This window comes from Rousettus aegyptiacus, unplaced genomic scaffold, assembly GCF_014176215.1.
Source record: "Rousettus aegyptiacus isolate mRouAeg1 unplaced genomic scaffold, mRouAeg1.p scaffold_m13_p_19, whole genome shotgun sequence".
Classification (NCBI taxonomy): domain Eukaryota; kingdom Metazoa; phylum Chordata; class Mammalia; order Chiroptera; family Pteropodidae; genus Rousettus; species Rousettus aegyptiacus.
In genome coordinates, this window is record NW_023416294.1 from 2,007,884 (window position 1) to 2,030,007 (window position 22,124).

Here is a 22,124-nt window from a genome sequence, read left to right on the forward strand (position 1 = left end):
CAATTTTCTCCACTTGAGTAACAGAGTAACGTGGGTCTCCTCATATAAAATCAAAATGGAGCCAAAAGAATAGTCTCTAACCCATCAGTCCTCCACTTTTATCTGAGGTAAATGCAAAGAATTAGTTTTCATTTCTTTCTTTCACTGAGGATACTTGGGATACTCTCTCTTCCAGTATCCTTTATTTCATTTCATTTCATTTGTTTGTTTGTTTGTTTACCATCCACATTGGTTAAGCTCCAATGTTGCTTGTTTGTTCCCACAGTGGGTCCCAGGTGTTACTCAAAGTGATCTTTAAACTCTCACCCAAAGCCTGGAGGAAGACAGCAAGAAAAGAAGGTTGTTTTTTAAAAAATCTTTCCTTTGTCCTTCTTTTCTTTGCTATCTATCTCTTCTTAAAACCCCAAAGGCCACTTATATCAATTGGGAGGTGTTGGTGGTAGCTTCCACCACTATCTGGTAACTTCTACAGATATACAGAGAACCCTGAAGAAGATATTCAGGGTTGTTTCACTCCCTGGATCCTTAGGGCATATGTGGTATCTTGCCTTAAGTGTGCTTTCAAACTTTCTAAGAAGGCTGAAGGGTTCTCACTGGCCTCTTGTTTAATGTTTTTAACTTTAACCCAATTTTCAGGGGAGCAACCATGGCCTTAGGCTCCTATAATACTCAATGCGACCCCTGTCTATTTTGTCATTGGGTTCCCACTCAGTATTGTGAACAGACTCATCTACTGGCCACCAGATCTGATTATTAGGTTGAGTAACACGTTATTATTAGCCTCTTTCTCAGCTTTTAATGGTTTGGTAATTTTTTCCTTGGCAGTGAGGAATCGAACATCTCTGCAAGTGAGACTATGGATCATGAATATAAATATACCATTATGCAAGCTAATTACCTCTCTACCCAGACTAGCCCAAAGCCTTCCAGTTATACAGAACTGATGTAAAGAAAGGAACATGTGCAGTTACCTCTTGGACATGTTTCTAAAACATGTTAGGGACTTGCAATATTGCATGAGAAAATTTGTTTTTCTTTGTGAAATGGTCATATTCAAAAAGTGTCCAATGTTTCAGGGTGTATCCGAAGAGACTAAACTCTAGAATTGAAAGTTTATTTCCTATTTTTCATAAGAGGTATTTCTAACCTCTCAGATAACCCAAGACTGGCTAGCCCACAAGTAACAGTTTAAAGTTTTACATTTATCTTCTAAAACCTGCTGCAGTAATTGAGCTAAATTCTGTGGGTTTACTATCCCATTAAATCAGTGAATTCTGTTCTTCTTTCCTGATAAAGAGGTCTTCAAGCAAGAAGAAAAGACTCTTATGTCACCAAAAAGGCAAGTAACAGAATCCCAGGGGGACTACTGTAAAGTATTGAATCAAATAGGGGCCGGGATGTCTTAGGGCTCTTGTCTTTAATCCTTCTTAAAATTCCTTCTGTCAGTATACCAACAAAGGGTTTTTTCCCCTGTAAAGTCTCAGATCCTAACCACACTCCAGAAATGAAGCTATCATTCTGACATTAGGCCAAACACTATATCCACACTAATTAAAGTGACTGCCTACTCACCTCCCTTCTAAAGCACTGAAATAAACAGTTTCAGGTGACCAATCTGATTTGCTGTCAAGGCAGCACAGAAACTCATTCCAGTGGTCAGCACCAACTAGGAGATCTTCTGTAGAACAGATCCTCTCTCCAGTTATGAACCTCCAGATGAGCTGCCGCTACCACACCTCTTTGTCAAGTATGCACACTAGGCCAAGTAGGAATCTTTTTAGGGGAATACCATCCAAGTCACCAGAGTTGTTACAGAACTCAAGGAGTTCACTACTTGTGATGCTCTATTCAGGAATGGGATCCAGTTGTCATTAGGTGGTTTTATTTACTTGTAGGTTTTATTTACTTGTAAAGAAGACTGTGATTCACATCCAAAGCTCTAAGGGAGGCTTAGCCATTGCATATATATGCAATTTGGTTAATTACATGTTGATTTCTTCTTTGCAGAGCCTAAATTTATACTGTTGGGTCCAGATTAAGCTCATCTGATTATAGCTGAATCTGCAAAACACTGTGCTACCTTTTAAAATTTAGTAAGAATATCATTTAGCAAGAACTGGCTAGACCTTCAGACCCTTGTCCTTTATAACATAATCATAACACATTAATTAGCAAATCACCCTAGATGCTTGGATCTGAGTATGTCTATTTGCAAGTATTAATTGAAAATGGAAAATTACTATTTTTAAAACCTCTTCTAAGTGCTCTAATGGCAGTACCCTGCAAGTCAGCACTATTCACAGGTAAAATAAGGCTCAGAAACTGGATAATTATGTCCCATTATTGCTGATTTGCACATACAGGTAGAAGAGTTATCAGAATTCATAGCTTCTGAATCTCACTTTTACCCTGGTCTACCTGAAAAGTACATAACAAGACCAAAGATATTCCTCTAGTGCCTCATAATACGAATTTAAAAATCACACTTGGAGAGAACTAGTGTTTTTCAAGAGAACACTTTACAATTAGTACGAATAGTTTTGGTTGTCACAAACCAGCAAGGGCTACTAACATTATAGTAGGTTGGGGCCAGGTATGTTAGATGTTCTACAATGCAATGACTAGTTCTTTGCAAAGGATTTTTTATGTGGGTGAAAATCCTGTTTGTCAGAACTCTGCATTGCTCTGAGGGTAAAGTGGGTAAAGGGGATCATCTATATGGTAGCTAAAGAAAACTGGACTTTGGGTGGTAAATACACAATAGAATATACTGATGTCGAATTATAATGTATAGCTTAAAATTTTATAATTGTATAAATGTTACCACAATAAACATAATTTAAAAAAAAGAAAGAAAGATGGCTTTGCCTGAGGCAATCCACTCTTTATACACTTCTGCCTATTTAGGCTTTCCATTATGTATAGCTCCTCTGTGCTCCTTTGTGTTTGCTAGATGGGATGCTAACCAATTTTTTCCCTTAAACTTACTTAATTTTTTAAATATAACCCAAATATTTTTTATTAATGTCAACATACTGAGATTTTTTTCAGGACTGTACTGCCACTGTTGTGGAAAATAATATCATCAAGAGCAACACTACATATATAAAATATGGATACATTTTATTTGTATTGTGACTGAATGGGACAGCACTTGACTGTTGTCAGTGAGATAGTGAAGGACATTTACCTATTAAATATTTTATTATATTTGATTTCCTTTTTAGTTCTTTGTTAGGTCATTTTGGGGAGAAACTGTGTATGGATGGGTTTAACTTACTCCACCTAGGAACTTGATTTTAGAATGGTGAAAGTGTTGTTAGAAAAATATTTGCTATAAACGTGTTATCTACTTCAGGTGATACCCAGAAGGTGGGAAAGCATTAAAGTTGTTTAAATCACATTTGAGTATTTAAAATTTGAAACTGAAAAGCAGAAAAGTATTTTATGTGTTAAATGTTTTGAGAATGAAGTTATTTGAACCCAACCATCAGGAGACCCTATAAATGTGGTGTAAATTCTTGTGTATGTAACGCTAAGAGAAATGAGCGTTTAGGAACCATGTACATGCTGCCGCTCGATACGTTATCTTCTATTAGAGAAGCCTATGGTGCCGGATCTGGACCAAGGCACCTAAAAGAGTACCACAAAAAGTGACACCTCTGTTGGCAGCAACATATTTTCTTCAATTAGCCGCCTTAGCTGCCTGAGGGTCACTGGGACCTTACGCAGCAGTATTAACTAGAAGACCTGGATCACTGAGGAAACGAAAAGGCGGCTAATACTGCTGGAGTGGCGGCTGGGGACGGGGAGGAGGTCATGGGGCGGAGAGGAGGGGCAAAGGATGTCTCCAGAGAGTTATTATTAGCGTCATTCAGTGTATAATTGCTTTACTGTTCCCTCACCACATGACGCAGAGGCCGCGCCTGCATGAAGCGGACACTCCCCACTAGTAAACCTGAGGGGCCCGGGGTTCCTGGCTAAACCCCCGCAGCCTAAGCCATTCACGCCGGGCAGCTCTGCCCGCCGGCTGTGCTGCGGTTTCCCGCTCCAGTTTCCGCCCACCCTTGGGTGAGTTCCTCTGTCAACCTCCTCTTTTTTCGCCTCCCCAGACGGAGGATTCTATTTGAGCCACCTTTGACAACTCTACAATATGCGCAACGCGCTTGACACAAGGGGTCACGTGATCCTCAACATTTTCGGGTTTTGTGGGTTTTTTGACTAGTTCTGCTTTAGGGGAGCTTTCCAAAGGCGTGTAAGAGTTAGTTAGAAAAGAGATGTTTTATGAAACTTACAATTCCTGGAACCGAAAGAGAAGATAAAGAGAAAGCGCTAGAGAAAGGAGGAAAAGCAAGAGGGTGTGGAGGGGGTTGGGAGAAATAAGGAGTATATTGGCTCTATAAGATTTCTCATCTGGCGCGCGCGGGAGATTGTGAGTTCTCTCAAATTGCGAAGAATTCCTACACATTACTGAAAGGCACGAGGAAAAGAAATTCTCGCGAATTCTGAGAGCGTTTGAGTACCGGACTTCCTAGAATATCTCGCGATGTTATGACTATACGAACGCGAGTTAGGTCAGGCAGAGGTAACGGTAGAGACAAAGGAGTTGGAGCGGTGGGCAAAGGAAGAAGGCGGAGCTTTACGTGCTGACGTAAAGCCGTGAAGTGGGTATATTACGGCAGTTGCCAAGCTGTGTACTTCAGAAAGCGGTCCCCTGACATCTTGATAAGCTGGATCTGCCCTGAGTCTCCGCGTCCTCGATTCGCTTCAGGCATGAGTCATGTGGCGGTGGAAAATGCGCTTGGTCTGGACCAGCAGGTAAGCCTAAATGTGCCTATTGAAACTATATGTGGACCCCCTTCCGTCTTTTAACGTTTCTTGTGGCTCAATAGCTACTTTAATTTTCCTCTTCCTGGTTCAGTGTGCTTTGCGGTGGGTGGGACTGTTAGCCATTGGGGAGAGAAAGTGCGTTAATTCTTGTGAAGGCTAAATGGAGAAAAGACGAGACATTAGCGATGATCGGTATTTGACTTGCGCTGGGTTGCGGCCTAGCTTGAGGTATTGGTCTCCAGGCACGCACAATGGCGGCTTTTGTGTGTTTGCGGGGTCTTGCGGAGGTGCGTGTGAGAACGCCGACTGGTTAGTGTTTGGATGAAAGTACATCAAAGATGACTATTCTTTGTGTCGAGAGGTTTCGCCCTCACTGGACAGCGTACATTCAGGCCTAGAGGCGTTGTTTGTGTGGGAGCGGAAGGCGGATTGCATTCACAGGATGCGTGGTGAGGGAGGAGTGGGCCTTTCTGGGGGTAATGGCGGCTGTCTCCTTTGTTTGGGCTGTGTACCGCCGCCGTCATCTAATAGAAGGCCGGGTCCTGCGGGACCTGGGCAGGCGACTAACGATTAAAGACCACGAAACAGCAGTCTTGTTCTACCCCGGAGGCCTCCTGCCTCTTGCTCTGTGGATGACGAGGCTGTGTTTCCGGAGCGGAAAGTTTTGTGACGCACCACAGCCGGAAAGGGATAGTGAGGAGGGGAGGGAAGAATGGCCGCTGCGTGCCTCCCTTGACCCGTCTGTGGAGATATGGAAGTTCGGCGCTTTCGGGGAGTCATTTCTGAGGTTAGAAATCTGGAACTCTCCTTATTCAGAGTCACTGAATGGCCATTACCCGACGGTTGTCTTTATTTATTTATTTATTATTTTTTGTATCTATCTATTCATAGGTTAGGCGCTTGAGTCGGTCGGAGCCGGTGCACATGAACTTTTTGAGCGTAAGGGATAAAACATTGAAATTGGTCAAACCCTGGACATGCCATTTTCCTTGGAGCAGTTAGGGGTGGGAATTACAATATGAAATTTAACAACACTGGTTAAAGGCTTTTTTCCTCAGGCAAGAAATTTCGTTGCCGTGGTAACCTCCCCATAAACTCTGCAGCGAATGGTTCTGACACTTTAAGTGAACAGTTTGTCTCGGCTTCTGTCTTGCACGTTTTACAAAGCGACTTGATTTACGGCGTCATCTTGTCATGAAAATACTTTATAAACAAATGTCGTGAAACAGTGCATACTGACACTACTTTCTAAGTTTTAACGTAATGTAATTTATTTGAGGTATTTGTCTAGTAATAGTGTATTTTCCCGCTAACGATATGGTTATGTTACTGCCTACAGTATATTGAGACTTAATATGTTAGAAAGACCATACAAATTGAAAACCTGACATCAATAGTACAGGCATTCAAATTTGTAACATTTTCTGTGTAGGTGGAATCCATTTTAACTTTTGATAAACTTTGCTCTTCACAGTCTATTAAACTTATTAGTAAGGAAACTTGACTTGAAAAAAGTTGAAATAATTGAAAGTAATATCTTTATTGATAGTGCATGTAAGTTTGTTAATGTTTTCTCAATGTCAAAGTGTTTTAAAACATAGTAAATATCTTTTGCAAACAGGTGGTAGGCAGCCTTATTGCTTTGGTCTTTTATGCTTTTAAAAATTTATTTCGGCAAATAATTTTTGTACTGCTTCTGAGTAGTTCTTGGTTCATTATTACAAAATGCAGTAAAGTAAAATGACCTTTCCCCTAAGGTACTGCAATCAGTATGAAGGGACAGTTAGGAATTGAGATTAAAGATTGCTTTTCAAAGTATTGAAATAACAGTAGCGCCCACTATTTCTGACCAACTTATCTCTAAAATGGAAAAAGTAAATACTGACTTCACAGTGTAGCAATCATTAAATATGGTGCACAGTACTCACTATGTGATGGGTAATGGTGGTGTTGCTGCTTAGGAATTTATCCACATTAAAACCAGTTGAACAATTTTAAGGGGATCAAGAAATGAAGTAATCTTCAAATTGTCATAACACTTTTCAGGTAAACCTTTATGCTTAAAATAATACTAAGTAGAAAACCAGTGGCTTTGAGACATTGATGGTAATAATTTAGTTTGGTGATTGAAGAGCTTTTACTTATGGAAGGTTGTTATAGAGAAAACTTGTTTTGGGTGAATGAACCTGGTGTGCTCATGGCATCTGGGAACTGCTTTTTGCATTTCTCATACTTTGTAGACCTTAAAAGCGTTAAAAATGACAGACATGGCAGCTAGCTAGTAAATGGTACTGGGTAGGATTGGAATTTAGGGCTTCTAATTTGTTTTTAAGGCTTAATTTTGCTTAAATTTTCCCTTAGTCTATATAGTACTATAGATTGTGAACTGATAATAATTTTTCTTCTAGTTTGCTGGTCTAGACCTGAACTCTTCTGATAATCAGAGTGGAGGGGCAAGTACAGCAAACAGTAAGTAAATTTTTGTTGTTAACAATCTTTATTAGGATTGTTAAAATATCTCATTCTTTTTAATTTGAAATTCAAAATTTCCCTTCTCTTTTTGCCTATAAATATTTGAAGTATTTTGGCATGTCTGGATAATGAGATTTTTTAAAATGGGAATGGTTAATATTTTGTAGAAAGTTAATTCAGTATTCACATTATTAAAAAACTGATGTCCAATATAAACCCTGGCCAGGCTTGAAGACATGAAGATTTGTCCATCTCTTGTCTGAAATACGTTAAACGTAATGAGGGGAACCTGTATGTTTTGTATTACAGCTACTACAACTCATTTCTTCAAAGAACCAGAGACTTAAAAATAAAGTATATTATTGTTTCTTGGGTGATGTTAAATGTCAAATATGTTAAATGCTTTGGAAAAGTTAGATCCTTTGAAAAGAATAGTGTAGGGGTGGGGATATTTTTATTTATATATTTATTTGTTCATTTATTTTGAGACTATTAGGTTTTACTATTTAGAGAGGGAAAGGATTTTTTATTATTTGGCAGCAGATCTCAGCTTGGACCTAGGTTTTTTAAGAAAGGAGTTGGTATACTCTGAAAACCTTTATATCTGGTTATTACATATTGAATCTTCTATACCATTGTATGAATTTAAAAGGACTTAATTATGCTAATCGTTTGGGATACTTAGTTTTATCCAAACTTAGAGATTTAATTAAAATTGGGATTTTTAGGTAATAGTTGACATCCTTCTACTTTGTGACTTAAATTCTTTTGTTTCTTAAATATACACTAGGCTGTTAATGTAAAGCAGGAAACTCAAAGTTAATTCCTTGGAATTATTTTTATTTTAGAGATTTTATATATTTTTATTGTCTTTACCAGTGGAACAAACTCTTTGGGTAATTGAAATTCGTTAACTGATTCAGTAGCTATTATTTTTTTTTGTAGGATGGTTATGTTTTAATGGTTGTAATTCGTGTAACAGTTTCTTGACACTTTTAGAGCCTTTTAAAACTTAGGTCAAATAACCAGTAGTAATAGCTACTGAAATGTGTTTGGTTTGAGGATTTCTGAAAATCCATGTTTACAAACTTGCTACCTCCCTACCTTTTTTTGTTTGGTTTGGTTTTTGGGTTTTGGTTTTTGTTCTTTTGTTTTGGTTTTTGTTTTTTGGTTTAAGGTAAAAAAATCTTAATTAACAATAACCCACTTTTAGATATTTTTCCCCTATTGCAAGATATTTAAAGAGGTATGAAAAATGTGTTTCCAAGGACCAGTTTTTAAATAGACGTTTCTGTAAAAAGCTGTCTTGGCTATGATAGGCTTTTAATTTTACATTCTCTCTTTAGAAGGGCGATATATACCTCCTCACTTAAGGAACAGAGAAGCATCTAAAGGTAGGTGATCTTGGCAACTTTTACTGTGTTTAGAGGTCAGTTGAAGCCTAGGAAAAATGAGATAACTTTGGAAAGTGTATGAACAGTTTTTCTTTAGTGCTTCTGTTTTCAAAAAATAGCACTTCTAACTTTAAAAGAGTTAATCTAATGTTGCATAATCCCACGCCTTTTCTTTTTTTTTACCAATTTTAAACCCAAAGTTTCATTAGTTTAATTACACTAGTATAGGTTCACTACTTTTGTGCTTTGTAAACATTGATGTGGTTTCATTTTGAAAGAGTTGTGTTTGTGTGTATTGTGTGTATGTGGTGGGAGTCCCTATTAAGTAAAACAACTAACCACATGGCAATAAAGCCCTACTTATTGCTATCTTTAAATATTGCCACAATGGAAATGGGATTATTGCAGAGTAGTTAACAATTCTAGAACTACAGCTTTGGGCAATACTCAGCAAGTTGGAGGGATTCTTCTCAGCTTTTTTTCCTATAAATTTAATTGGATAGGCTTTGTCTGCAATGTTTTTAAAATACTTGATTCCTTTTAGTATTAAGTTTTTACTATAGAGAGTTGTTAGGAACATATTGCTGGGATGATAGTTTGAGTGCTGTATACTCAGACAGATGGTGATCAATAAGGGATGAGTCAGTAAAAGTAAAGCCAAAAGGAAAGCAGAAAGATAAAGAAGTGGGGCACAGTGGGGAGGATATCTTTAGATATCTGGGAATTCCAAAATGTGTATTGCATGTCTGCTATATAGTAAATATTTTAAATCAGTTTTTGTTTTCAGCATTTGTGAGATTTGTATTTAGGGATGGGACGTAACAAAAATGTAACTTAGAACTCCCCTAGCTTCTGCCTGTGGAGGTTAAAAATTCTTGGTAGGTACTTGGGATTCCTTTGATAGCATACCTAGTTTTAAAAAGGGTCTTACCATAGTCTTGTTAAAATGATCTTGATGGAGTAGGCTTCTGTTTTATAAATCTCTTGGGGGGGATGATATATTCATTCAGTACTTCATTTTTTATATTATGAGGTTACTTTGCGTAATAATTGCTGGTGGGAAAGATGATTAAAGGCAGTAAAATTGTTTACCAATGAAAACCAATTATATAAATCTTGGTTCTTTTTCAGATGTTCTGATAAAAGTAATGCCTTTAACACTTGGTTCTGCTTCCCCCTCCCTCCAACCTTCCTACTATCCCAAGGATAAGTTAAGGGAGACTGTCTATGAATAGGCACTTATATGGAAAGACAGGACTTACGTAAAAGTAATGTCAATTTCTAATTTTGGGGTTTTTTTTTGGAAGGATTCTATGATAAAGGCAGTTCAGGATGGAGTTCTAGTAAAGATAAGGACGCATATAGCAGTTTTGGGTCTCGAGATTCAAGAGGAAAGTCCAGTTACTTCAGTGATCGTGGCAGTGGATCAAGGGGAAGGTAAATTATTCTCAGCTTGCAAGTGTGTATACAATAGCAGTTTAGGAACCAACTCTTAGTTTGATACGTGATCATTTCTATACATTTCTTGATTCTTAATCAGTGTTTTGTCCTTAACAGACCTTCTTTCTATTATGGATTTTTGGTTCTTAACTTCTAAACAGAAATTACATGGTAGTAAGAATGTTATTTGACCTGAATTTGTTTTTATTATAGATTCTCTATAGAAGTTAGACATTTTTTATGATTGTGTAAGTATAGTAAATTGATCTGTAAGTATAGTAAAGTGATCTTAATATCTGTGGTTCTGCATTTGTTTTTCACAAAGCAGACTAAAACCAAAAACATTAATTTTTGTCATGTAAGTGGATTTTTCTTTTTATACAAAGGTAACTAGGACAATTGGTATTTATTTTTCTGTCAATTGTATTTAGTTTACTGTAAAATGAAGATGTGTAAGTAGTTACTAGTTACAGATACTAAAAAACTTAATTCTTAGCATTTGAGAACTATTTAAGCTAAAGAATGTTGATTTTTTAAAATTAAAGCTCCGTGAATTATACATAACCATTGGTTAAGTGGAGGGCCTTATTTCACAAATGATGAGGTAGCCAGTGTTGAATCGTTAACATCTTTGAAAGGTAACTGGGACCAGTGATTCAGTGTACATATACAGTTCAATATACAAATACGTGAATAGAAAGATGTTAAGATAATACTGGCTAATTGACGTACTTTGTTAATTGTGCTGTTCAGATTTGATGATCGTGGTCGGAGTGACTATGATGGTATCGGCAGTCGTGACAGGACTGGCTTTGGAAAATTTGATCGGAGTGGACACAGTCGTTGGTGTGATAGATCAGATGAAGACGATTGGTCAAAACCACTTCCACCAAGTGAACGCTTGGAGCAGTAAGTTTTTGAAATGTATGTTGATTGTTAAGAAACTTACTACCTATTATAACATATGTAATAATCATTTTATTTTAGGGAGCTGTTTTCTGGAGGAAACACTGGGATTAACTTTGAGAAATATGATGATATTCCAGTAGAGGCAACTGGCAATAACTGTCCTCCGCATATTGAAAGTGTAAGTTATTTTGTTATTTTTTTTTTTGATTTGTTTGATATTTTAATAGTTCTTTAAAGTTTCTACTAAAAATATCTTAGGTTATGAAAAAAGAGAGACTAAAATTGATGTTACTATTTATTACGAGTAATCTTGTGGTGTAGAGAATGTCAAACATAACCCTAAAACTTCTTTTGTACATTAGACCTAATAGTCCATTTTCTTTAAAAACAACATTTTTTTTTTGTTTTGTTTTACTTAAATGTAACTATAAACTCAATCACAAATAGACATTTAGTTGGTTTCTTTTATTCTTAGTATAACAAATTGCAGCAGGTAGGGTATTTCTACTTGTATCTGTTTGATTTGGTTAAATTTCTTTGACAGTTCAGCGATGTTGAGATGGGAGAAATTATTATGGGGAATATTGAGCTTACTCGATATACTCGTCCTACTCCAGTACAAAAACATGCCATTCCTATTATCAAAGAAAAAAGAGATTTGATGGCTTGTGCCCAAACAGGTAACTTCACTGTTGAATAAAAGTTAGTATGTTAATTGGGCTTCTTTTAAAGAGAGTTAATTTCTGCATGGAGACTTGAATCCTGTGTTTACGCCGACTTTAAGTTAGGTAAGGATTAGGAGAGGATGTCTCCCTTTACCTTTTCTTTTTGGATCCTTTGGATGAAATTAGTGTTTTCTTCAGAGAGTCTTGAGGAAGTCTATAACAAATTTTAGCCTGGTGTTACTGTAGTAGAAGAAATATATGTAAGTTAGCAACATCATTGTTAGCAACATAATTGGAATAGGAAGTATAAAATCACAGAAGAGCCTATGATCCATAGGGAAAATGAAAGATGCCTTCTACTTATTATTTGGGAATTGAAGAATGGGAAAGTGGGGGTGGTTTCGTCCTATATCAGAATTTGGCCTGAGTAAAACATAGGTAAAAGGTAGAAATATATAAAATGTGAGTCATTTGTTAATACATTTTCTATAAGAAGTAGAATTACATCTTTTATACTTAACTGGTCTTCGGGTCAAACTAAGCACGTGCTTTTTAAAATAACACTTTATTGAAACAGCTGTACCCAATGACTGGAGACAGACTGATCTGTAGATTCTTTACTGTTAGATTCTTCAGAAAGTTTGCTTTGATAATTGTGTTTACTTTCCAGAATATAATAGCACAAAAAAAAGTATTGAAGTTGATGCCAGTTGAGAGATAAAGGTTGTGTTTTTTGTTCAAAGTGAAATACAAAGGAGTGAATGTTGCATGTTTAAAAGGACACAGAAATCATTTAGCATTATTTGTTTAGCTATGTAAATATATACCATATTTCTCAGAAAATTTATGCGTAGAGTTAAGTAAATTTACCTTTTATTAAAGGACATTTGGAACACTTCATTAATATTCAAAGTTAAATAGCCAGTATTTTCTTAATAGGGTCTGGAAAAACTGCAGCATTTCTTTTGCCCATCTTGAGTCAGATTTATGCAGATGGTCCAGGCGAGGCTTTGAAGGCTGTGAAGGTAAAGGTTTTTTAATAAAATAAGTTTGATTAGAAAAAATTTTAGTAATATCTGTTGGGATCCTTTTTAAATAATACTACATATGCTTTATATTCATTTCTGCAGATTTTCTTTTCAGTCTGTTTCTGCAGTAAAAACCCATTTTGGGATGTATTCCTTAAATTACAGAGGGAGTTTTGCTGTTACAACTTTTAAAAAGAATAATAGTGTTGGATCTTTGAGTCTAATGAATTATACTTCTTTCTTAGGAAAATGGAAGGTACGGACGCCGTAAACAATATCCAATCTCCTTGGTGTTAGCCCCAACAAGAGAATTGGCTGTACAGATCTATGAGGAAGCCAGAAAAGTAAATAACATTTTATTGATTCTTGCTACTTTCATTGATTCTAATGATGTTTTTATGACCACTTCCTATTCTTTGCTTATAGTTTTCATACCGGTCTAGAGTTCGTCCTTGTGTGGTTTATGGTGGTGCTGATATCGGTCAGCAGATTCGTGACCTGGAACGTGGATGTCATTTGTTAGTTGCCACTCCAGGACGTCTAGTGGATATGATGGAAAGAGGAAAGATTGGATTAGATTTCTGCAAGTATGTTAACTTTTTACAGGTTATAAGTTTTTAAAAATAATGGTAATTTTTAGTATTTTACTGGCATTGTCTTAATTTAAAGATAAAAAATTTTAATAATTGAACTTCATACATAGTGCTTGAAAATTATTGGTTGAAAATCATAGTTAACCTGTATGCTTCATGATAGCTAATTTGGTTGTGTGATCTGTTTTTTACATGTGTTGAATTGTGAGGCTAGAATGTTAGAATGGCTGTTATTCTAACATAATTATAGACAAGTTATAGTCAACTGAGTTTTTTCATCAAATGCTAAACCAAGTCTTTTATAACAGGTACTTAGTGTTGGATGAAGCTGATAGGATGCTGGATATGGGGTTTGAACCTCAGATTCGTCGTATAGTTGAACAAGATACTATGCCACCAAAAGGTGTTCGCCACACCATGATGTTTAGTGCTACTTTTCCTAAGGAAATACAGGTATTGTTTGATATAAATCTTTTTAGAATATTTGTATATAAGTAATCAATTATCTTCAGTTAATTAGAAAAATTAAGGTAGATAATAAGTTAGAGTTTCTTTTTTTTTTTTTTTTAGATGCTTGCTCGTGATTTCTTGGATGAATATATCTTTCTGGCTGTAGGCAGGGTTGGTTCCACTTCTGAGAACATCACACAAAAAGTAGTTTGGGTGGAAGAGTCAGACAAACGATCATTTCTGCTTGATCTCTTAAATGCAACAGGTAAAATTGTATATAATAATAGTGTGTCTGGAGTAAAGAGAATGCATTTGGATCTCTAACCCCTGCCTTTTTGCCTGCCTTTCTAAGCCTTACAGCTTATTTTGATGAGCTTACATGTTTAACTAAACCAGTTAACAATTAGATTAGTCATTGATGCTAATTTTCTATCAGTAAATAAAACTTTATTTATAATTTTCCAGGGAAAGATTCACTGACTTTAGTATTTGTGGAGACCAAAAAGGGTGCTGATTCTCTGGAGGATTTCTTATACCATGAAGGCTATGCTTGTACTAGCATCCATGGAGACCGATCACAGAGAGATAGAGAGGAAGCCCTTCACCAGTTCCGATCAGGAAAAAGCCCAATTCTAGTGGCTACAGCTGTGTGTATTTTTTTATTTTTGAGTTAAGCATGTTTAAATGTTGCTTTTTCCTTTATTTTTAACAAAGGTTATTTTTCAGGTGGCAGCAAGAGGACTAGACATTTCAAATGTGAAACATGTTATCAATTTTGATTTGCCAAGTGATATTGAAGAATATGTACACCGGATTGGCCGTACGGGACGTGTAGGAAACCTTGGTAATGTGTTTAGTTTGATTTTTTGACACAGAATATTAAATTATAATCTTAATTTTCAAAGGGAAATTGACATCAGTTGTCAGACAATTAAAAGGTTTTAATTCAATCTCTTTTAAGTTGGTTATAGTGCAAATTATATTAAGGTTTTATGTTTTACCTAGTGTTATAAATACTAAAGAATAGCAGGATACTTTTTGGAAACAAACCGAATGTGCTTTTTTGGGCTCTTATAGGCCTTGCGACCTCATTCTTTAATGAAAGAAATGTAAATATCACAAAGGATTTGTTGGATCTTCTGGTTGAAGCTAAACAAGAAGTGCCATCTTGGTTAGAAAATATGGCTTATGAACACCACTATAAGGGTAGCAGTCGTGGACGTTCGAAGAGGTACAGATTATTTTTAAGCCTTTATTCTTTACTGTTTGCTTTGGGTAAACACTGATTTGGGCAAGGGATATTAAGGTAACATGGAGTTAAATGTCAGTGTTATTAACTGCTGAGGCCTTTCGAAACATGAGAGGAATTCACTGCAATGGAAATTGAGTTGAGAAATCAGAAATTGAAGTTTGAGAAGTTATGTATGGGAATTGTAATTTAATTGAATTTCATACTTGTAAACAACTCAGATGTCTTTCTTTATAATAGTAGATTCAGTGGAGGATTTGGTGCCAGAGACTATCGACAAAGTAGTGGGTCCAGCAGTTCTAGTTTTAGTAGTAGTCGTTCAAGCAGCAGCCGCAGTGGTGGAGGTGGTCATGGCAGCAGCAGAGGATTTGGTGGAGGTAATGTTAATTTTCCTCTTTTATATTTTGGAAAAGTATTTTTAATACATAATTTATTGAAGAAATTTAATACATAATTTATTTTCAAAGCAGAAAATTTAATATAGATTTATTAGACATATCAAAGTACTTGAGAAAAGGGAAAAGATACTTAGGCTGACTTTCTCTTTTTAAACATTTCTTGATAGGTGGCTATGGAAGCTTCTACAATAGTGATGGATATGGAGGAAATTACAACTCCCAGGGGGTTGACTGGTGGGGCAACTGAACCTGCTTTGCAACAAAGTCAACCATTTCGAATCAGAACAAGTTAAAATGGAAACCACATGTAACTTAGACTATAATGTTTAGCTTCAAGAACTTGCAGTACATTACCAGCTGTGATTCTCCTGAAAATTCACAGGAGCTCAAAGTTACAAGAAAGATCAACAAGCCCTTTTCAGAAGCTGAAGACTTAAATGCTGTAGTTTGGATTAACTCTTTTCCTGTTTATTTCCCATCCCAAACTGCATTTATAATTTTACAACTTGAGAATCATTTGTTTGTTAATGTACTGTGACTTTAACTTTAGACAACTTATTGTTTTGATGTCCTGTTGGCTCAGTAATGCTCAAGATACCAATTGCTTTGACAAAATAAATTTGCTGAACTCAGGCTAAAATCAAACCTTGGCAAATGGCGTGATACAACTTAACGAAACAGGAGTTATCAATTTATCAATAAATAATATAAGGGAAATTATTAGGCAGTAGCCTGTGTTAGGACTTTTTGATAGATAACAGACTGGGGAGAAAAACATCTTAAAGTGGAATTGGTTAATAATGTGGCAAACTACTATATTAAAGTTCTGACTTGCTCACTCTATCCTTATAGTTTTTAAATATGCCATTCCAGTCATGATGAGATGGCATATGTGAATATATCCCCGCATTTTTCAAACCACTCTTTGAAGTTATTAAAAGTAAATGAAGCAGTTCCTCTCTTAATGTTACTCATTTTAAGCTAGGTAAATATGGGCATACTATTAACAGTGAAAGTTTAAAGATTTGTTGAAAAAGTTTGGGATAAATTTTTATCTAATTTTATTATTTTAATGCCTGCCATAAATGAAAAGGTAGAATGACTGACCATGGCAATTAATGATCCTCTTCCTGGACCTATTTGCATTTTGGTCTTTATGCATGCTAGTGTTAATGTTTTTTGGTCAAGAGGATACCAGCAGGAAGGTTATGCAGCAGGCTTTATTTTAGTGACTATTTACATTACTCTGTTTAAGCTGCGTTAAAATGTTAAAATGGCTTACACTTGTAGACCTCATAAACCAGAGAACAAGTTCTTGACATCACACTAAACTGCATAAAGTGTCATTTTTGTACAACGCAGTTTAGTTATATTTTAGTTGCAAAGGTTTTCATTGTATTTACAGTCTCTTGATGCTAAATTTGGCCAAAGATGATTGTCTACCCCTAACAATGTTTCTGCCACTTGGAATTTTATGCTTATTTTGTGGCCAGAATGCAGTGCTATTTACAAACTAAACTTACGATGTCAAAAAAAAGGCAAAATTTTCTTAAAAGTGCAATAGATTTTCAAGCATATTGTGCCTTGTTCTATAACTTTATTGTAGGTGCACTTGACAGTATTGAGGTCATTTGTTACGGTGCTATTTCAATTAGTATAGGTTTAGGCTCTTGTACATTTTGCCCATAACTTTTTACAAAGTGCTTATTTTATTGCACATTCAGAGAATTTTATATATATACGTCTTGTGTGTGGGTCCTTAAACTTCCAGTCCTGTTCTATTAGATGTTGAATGCAGCTTGTTAACTAGATTCCAAAATTGTATTTGGGACCACAGAATGATAGTTGAGAAGAAACGATTTGCACATGACAGATTTTAGATACTTTTTGCTGCTAGTTTGTGTAATATTTATTGAACATTTTGACAAATATTTATTTTTGTAAGCCTAAAAGTGATTCTTTGAAAGTTTAAAGAAACTTGACCAAAAGACAGTACAAAAACACTGGCGCTTGAATGTTGAATGTCACCATATGTGAAATAATATATTTCGGGGTAGTGTGAGCTTTTAATGTAAGTCTTATTAAATTTAAGTCCAATTAACCAGACCCAACACTGGCAATATAGCTAGCTGTACTTTCTGACAAAAATGTAAGACAAAATTGGCAATTTGAAATTAAAACATGCCAAGGTATTGATACACTTGTCTTAAAATATTAATGACACACTTCTAAGCACTTACAGAAGTGTACACATTATCAAAGATTCTCTGAGGTTTGTTTAGTTATGTGTTTTGTTTTTAGTAACTGTCTAGCGTAATTGCAGCCCTCAAACATGTGGTTAGCTTTGTATATTGCCATAAACAGTGACTTCTACGTTCATTTTTATCAACCAGCAGTATTTTCAGTGAATAAGGATGGATTTAAACTTGCTGAATGTAGACATTGAACCTCAAGTCACCAGAAGTTCAGTAATTGCTTATTGTATTAGTTTTAGATGCTAGCACTGCATGTGCTGTATTCTGATTTTACTAAAATAAAAAGTTAAATCTTTTTGCTGTTGGTCGTGACTTAATAAGAGAGGTAGAAATGAAATTGTGCTTTGATCCTAAAAGATTGGAAATCACGTTTTCGTTATCCATCAAAGCTGTTTGTGAAATACCTCTTCTTCATGAAGCAAGAAGTACTTCTGAGTCATAGTACTTGAATAATGGTGAAGGTGGTATAAGGTTGAGATAACAGGAGCAGGGTTTTTATAAATCATAGAAATTTGAAAGACCTGTGTAATATGTAGTATTGACATATTTGAGGATCAAGTGTTAATTGGAACTGGTCAGTGGTAGAAATAGCATAGGTACCCACCCAGTCTCCCAACTTCCGTTCCTTGTGTCGGCTAATAATACATTATTATTATACCACACACCAGTATAGGCAGTTACTACCAATCAGTGTATAAGAGCCAAAGCAGCTTGACATGTTTACTGTGAAAAATTTTAAGGTCAACTTCAGTATCTCTTTTGCATTGCAATGAACTTTCCATTACTGTTAAAGGATAAGCACTATCCTGACTTACCTGTTATTTAACTTTTGTAAGTTAAATCATTGTTTATATTCTAAAGTATCACTCAGTGTTACATCTAGTCAGTTTGTTTTTGGATTGAATGGAGTATGAATTAGTGGGAATTTATAGCCAAGAAATAAATTGAGGTCAAAGATTGGAAAATTGCTAATAGGAAGGACAGTAGGTATAAGGGTAGGGGATTGCTGGGTAACAGAACCCTTGGAGAAGGCAGGTCGGGATTCTTATATACCTTTGGTGGGGTGGAGGATAAACAGGGAACGAAGAATCTCACTCTTAAGAGTGATCAGATATTTAAAATGGGATTCTGGCTAAGATGATACAGACTTTTTGCTAAAATTGGGCACAAACTGCTCAATTTTGTGATTTACCTTAGGGTCTCAAAAAATTACTCAATTTTTGAAATTGAAATTTTTGACATTGAAATTTCAAGAGAATTTGCACAGACAAGAGGATAGATTATTTAAAATCAGGCTTCCCTACAATGTTTGAAATGTGGTTGGTATCTGAATATTTGTACCTGTAACATAACAGGGAATTGAAAATTTTAAGAATGAAATGCAGATTTATAAGTTATAAAAATTAGAAAGTATATGACTCTTCCATAGAAAAACTATTTTAGTGCACATTTGCAAAAGTTCTTCCAGGAATATTTTTAGTTTAAAATTTGTCAATATGGAGATGTGAGAAACCTAAAAAAGTATGTCACATAATAGTAATCTGTTCCTAAGAGCTTTATATATTTAGCATGAATCAAAACAAAAAATCCTAGTTTTTAAAATTGGTTCAATGGCACTTACATGTAATTTAATCAAAATCTTATTCTATGGCTATGAAAAAGATTTCTTAGTTGTTAGATGTTTGGATTTGCAGAATAAATCCTGCAAAAAATTACAAGTAGGTTGTCCCCAGTTTTGGAAGTTTCATGGCATCTGTTTTTATCAGTTTTAAGTCAACCCACCTCTGATTATGGTGGCTGGCTGTTAGAAATAAATCTTGAAAACTGAATGGAAGTAACTTTTGGGCCCTGCAGAGGTATGAGGTTTTTCTAACTGCAACCAATTTTGCAAATCTGACAATTCAATTCTGACATTAACTCCTTGAGGTAGCACAGACCCCAAAGATTAAGGGATTAATCTCATGAGAGTTCTCCATTTCAGATGCTAGATAAAAATGGGGAACCCAGGGTGTGCACTCTTTTACCTATGTGGGGTTTCCCATGACCCTCTTAGTTTGGTTTACAGTTATTTGCTAGAATAAACTCAGGAAAGTAGTTAATACTATTAGAATATAATTTAGAAATAGTCAAATGGAAGAGGGTAAAGTGGGGGCAAAGAGGAATGGTAAAGAGCTTCTGTGCTATCTTGCCATGTCATCGTTCAGGCACCTCGATATGTTTAGAAACCTGGAAATTCTCTGATGCTCATTGTTGAAGAGGTTATACGTCCAATTCCCATATGCTAGAGGTCAAGGGGCAGTGGTTGAAAATATCTAAACTTTATTCATGTGTTTGGTGCCAGAAATCACTTCCATCACTTTGGAAATTCTAAGAGTTTTAAGGGTTCTCTTTAATTCATAAGTTGACAGTTATTTTAGAAGGTAATTTGCCATATTTCAGAAATACACAAACTGAAGAAATCCACTTCTATAATTACATTTAAAGATAAGTTTAAAGTATCTGTTGTGTTTCTAATAGTGAATACTAGAAATCCACTGATCAATCATAGGAATTGGTTAATTTACAGTATATCTGTCAAAGAGCGTTATTAAGATTAGGTTGCAACTGCCCTAAGAACGATATCTTAAGAGGTTCTGCCCCGTTATGTGGTGTGAGGACAGGAACCTCATCTTCATCTTTGTATCTCTAGCTCCTACTGCAGTATCAGACAACCTAATACGTATGTGCAAAATACACTCACTGAATTGAGTGTACAAAGAGCTCATGCTTGGATGGGCGGAGACCTGTACCTCAGTGTGGTAATCTCTAACGGCCACTGCCGCCTGTTTCTAAACCTCAGAATGCTGTGCTATACTCATTTAGAGCAGCAGTCCACAACCTTTTTGACACAAGGTGTTCCTACATGAATCTAATACCTGATGATCTGAGGTGGAGCTAAGGCAGTGATGCTTGTGCTGGAGAGTGGCTGCACATACAGGTGAAGCTTCATATGCTTGTCTGCCACTCACCTCCTGCTATGTGGTCTAGTTCCTAAAAAAGGCCATGGACCAGTACCAGTCCTTAGCCAGGTAGTTGCAGACTCCTACTCTGGACTGCACTTTGAGAATGACTTATGCTGTCAACATTATCTTAAAATTTAAGGCCGGTTCTTACCCTAACGATTAAGGATCTAGAGGTTTGGCTTCATGTTTCTTGTTCTGATCTCTTTTTCTCAACATTATCTCTGCTTTTTATTTGCTAAATCATGAGTGGGGGTTATATTGCTCATGGGATTGAAGAGTGAAGGGTAATTCCTTGAGGGAATAGTAAGTTTCAACCATTTGTGGAAGGGAATAGTGGTTGGGATATGAGACTATAAGTGAAAATAGGAAAAAAAAAAAAAGTTGATGCTGTAATGTCCACCCCCCACCCTACCCCATGGCTTTTCACAACCCTTTTTGAACCTTTGCCCACGAGGTTGGAAAAAGCCAAATAACTACCTTTCGATCTCTATCATAACTAACTATTGACAAGTGACCTTGCTTGGGTCAGTGAGGCAGAGAAGAGTTTGCTTGGTGGACTGGGAAAGAGACAACACTTGATAACAAGTTTGTGGAGAGGCCAAGTTGCCAGGGATAATGATACAAAACTACCTTTTTTATTTACCCAGTCAATAGAAAACAAAAGATTTGGTACAAGATAGTGCAGCCAGATCTTACGGGCAGCTGCTACTTGAGTTCTAGCCCCCTTCATTCTAATTTCTAAACTTGGTTTCTGTAGGGATGTTTGATATGAATATTTGTGTCCAGGAGCTGCCTTGGGAAATCTGGATTTCTTGTAGCTCTTTTGAGGCAAAGCAGTCCTTGGCACAAGGTCTTTGCCTCTCTGATCTTTTTGTTCTCCTTCCTCACCTACTTCCATCTACCTAGAGTTGGAGCTGTGTAAAAGAATGATTTATCGAATAATCTGTGGCTTAAGCTAGAAGACTTCCCACGAGTCATGACTATCCAGGACTACCAGCCCACTCCTGGCCTGGAAAACTAAAGGTGGTTACCTTCTAGACTGTAGAAGTACACTCATGAATAAGGCCACAGATTATTTGATAAATCATCCTTTTATACATTGTTTCTGTAAATAAAGATTAATACATCCTATTCTCTTCATGAGACTAAAGTTTGAATTTGTTTAATGATCCTGAATTTGGCTTATAGAACAAAGATTTGAATTTGTCTGAATCTGATTCTTAGTCTTAGAATCCTACTCAGAAATTGTAGTATGTAAAGAGGACCTCAAATTCTGGTAATTCTGATTCCCAAAAGCAACAAGTAACAGTTTAGTTTTGCTGAAAAAAAAGGTCTAATTCTGTGTGCTCAGCTAACATGAATGTGCTTATTAATATAAAAATAACTTACTGAAGCCTGAGGTAGATGTAGCAATAAAAAAACTGCAGTTCTCAATTTTT

The 22,124-nt window shown here is 36.0% G+C and overlaps 1 protein-coding gene across 2 annotated transcripts; it reads left to right on the forward strand.

The window, feature by feature from the left end:
* The first annotated feature begins 4,451 nt into the window (after positions 1 to 4,451).
* LOC107502043 (ATP-dependent RNA helicase DDX3X-like) lies at positions 4,452 to 17,978 on the forward strand. 2 transcript variants are annotated; one of them, XM_016128822.2, is made up of 17 exons: positions 4,452 to 4,818; positions 7,239 to 7,299; positions 8,649 to 8,696; positions 10,004 to 10,133; positions 10,890 to 11,045; positions 11,124 to 11,223; positions 11,590 to 11,725; positions 12,650 to 12,735; positions 12,984 to 13,082; positions 13,165 to 13,325; positions 13,640 to 13,784; positions 13,902 to 14,046; positions 14,247 to 14,428; positions 14,508 to 14,625; positions 14,859 to 15,012; positions 15,274 to 15,407; positions 15,596 to 17,978. In XM_016128822.2, exons 1-17 carry the CDS (start codon positions 4,774 to 4,776, stop codon positions 15,673 to 15,675), a joined length of 1,980 nt encoding a protein of 659 aa, XP_015984308.1. In that variant the 5' UTR covers positions 4,452 to 4,773; the 3' UTR covers positions 15,676 to 17,978. The 2 variants fall into 2 exon arrangements, with proteins under 2 accessions (XP_015984308.1, XP_015984307.1); XM_016128821.2 differs by having other exon boundaries at positions 4,471 to 4,818; positions 15,271 to 15,407.
* The last annotated feature ends 4,146 nt before the right edge of the window (positions 17,979 to 22,124 follow it).

What these genes read in the sequence shown, in the direction of transcription:
- LOC107502043 (XM_016128821.2), top strand. Translation starts at nt 4,774, where the DNA reads ATGAGTCATGTGGCGGTGGAAAATGCGCTTGGTCTGGACCAGCAG. An exon ending in AGGGGCAAGTACAGCAAACA is followed by an intron (nt 7,300 to 8,648) that starts GTAAGTAAATTT and finishes TTCTCTCTTTAG; the next exon opens with AAGGGCGATATATACCTCCT. An exon ending in GAACAGAGAAGCATCTAAAG is followed by an intron (nt 8,697 to 10,003) that starts GTAGGTGATCTT and finishes TTTTTTTGGAAG; the next exon opens with GATTCTATGATAAAGGCAGT.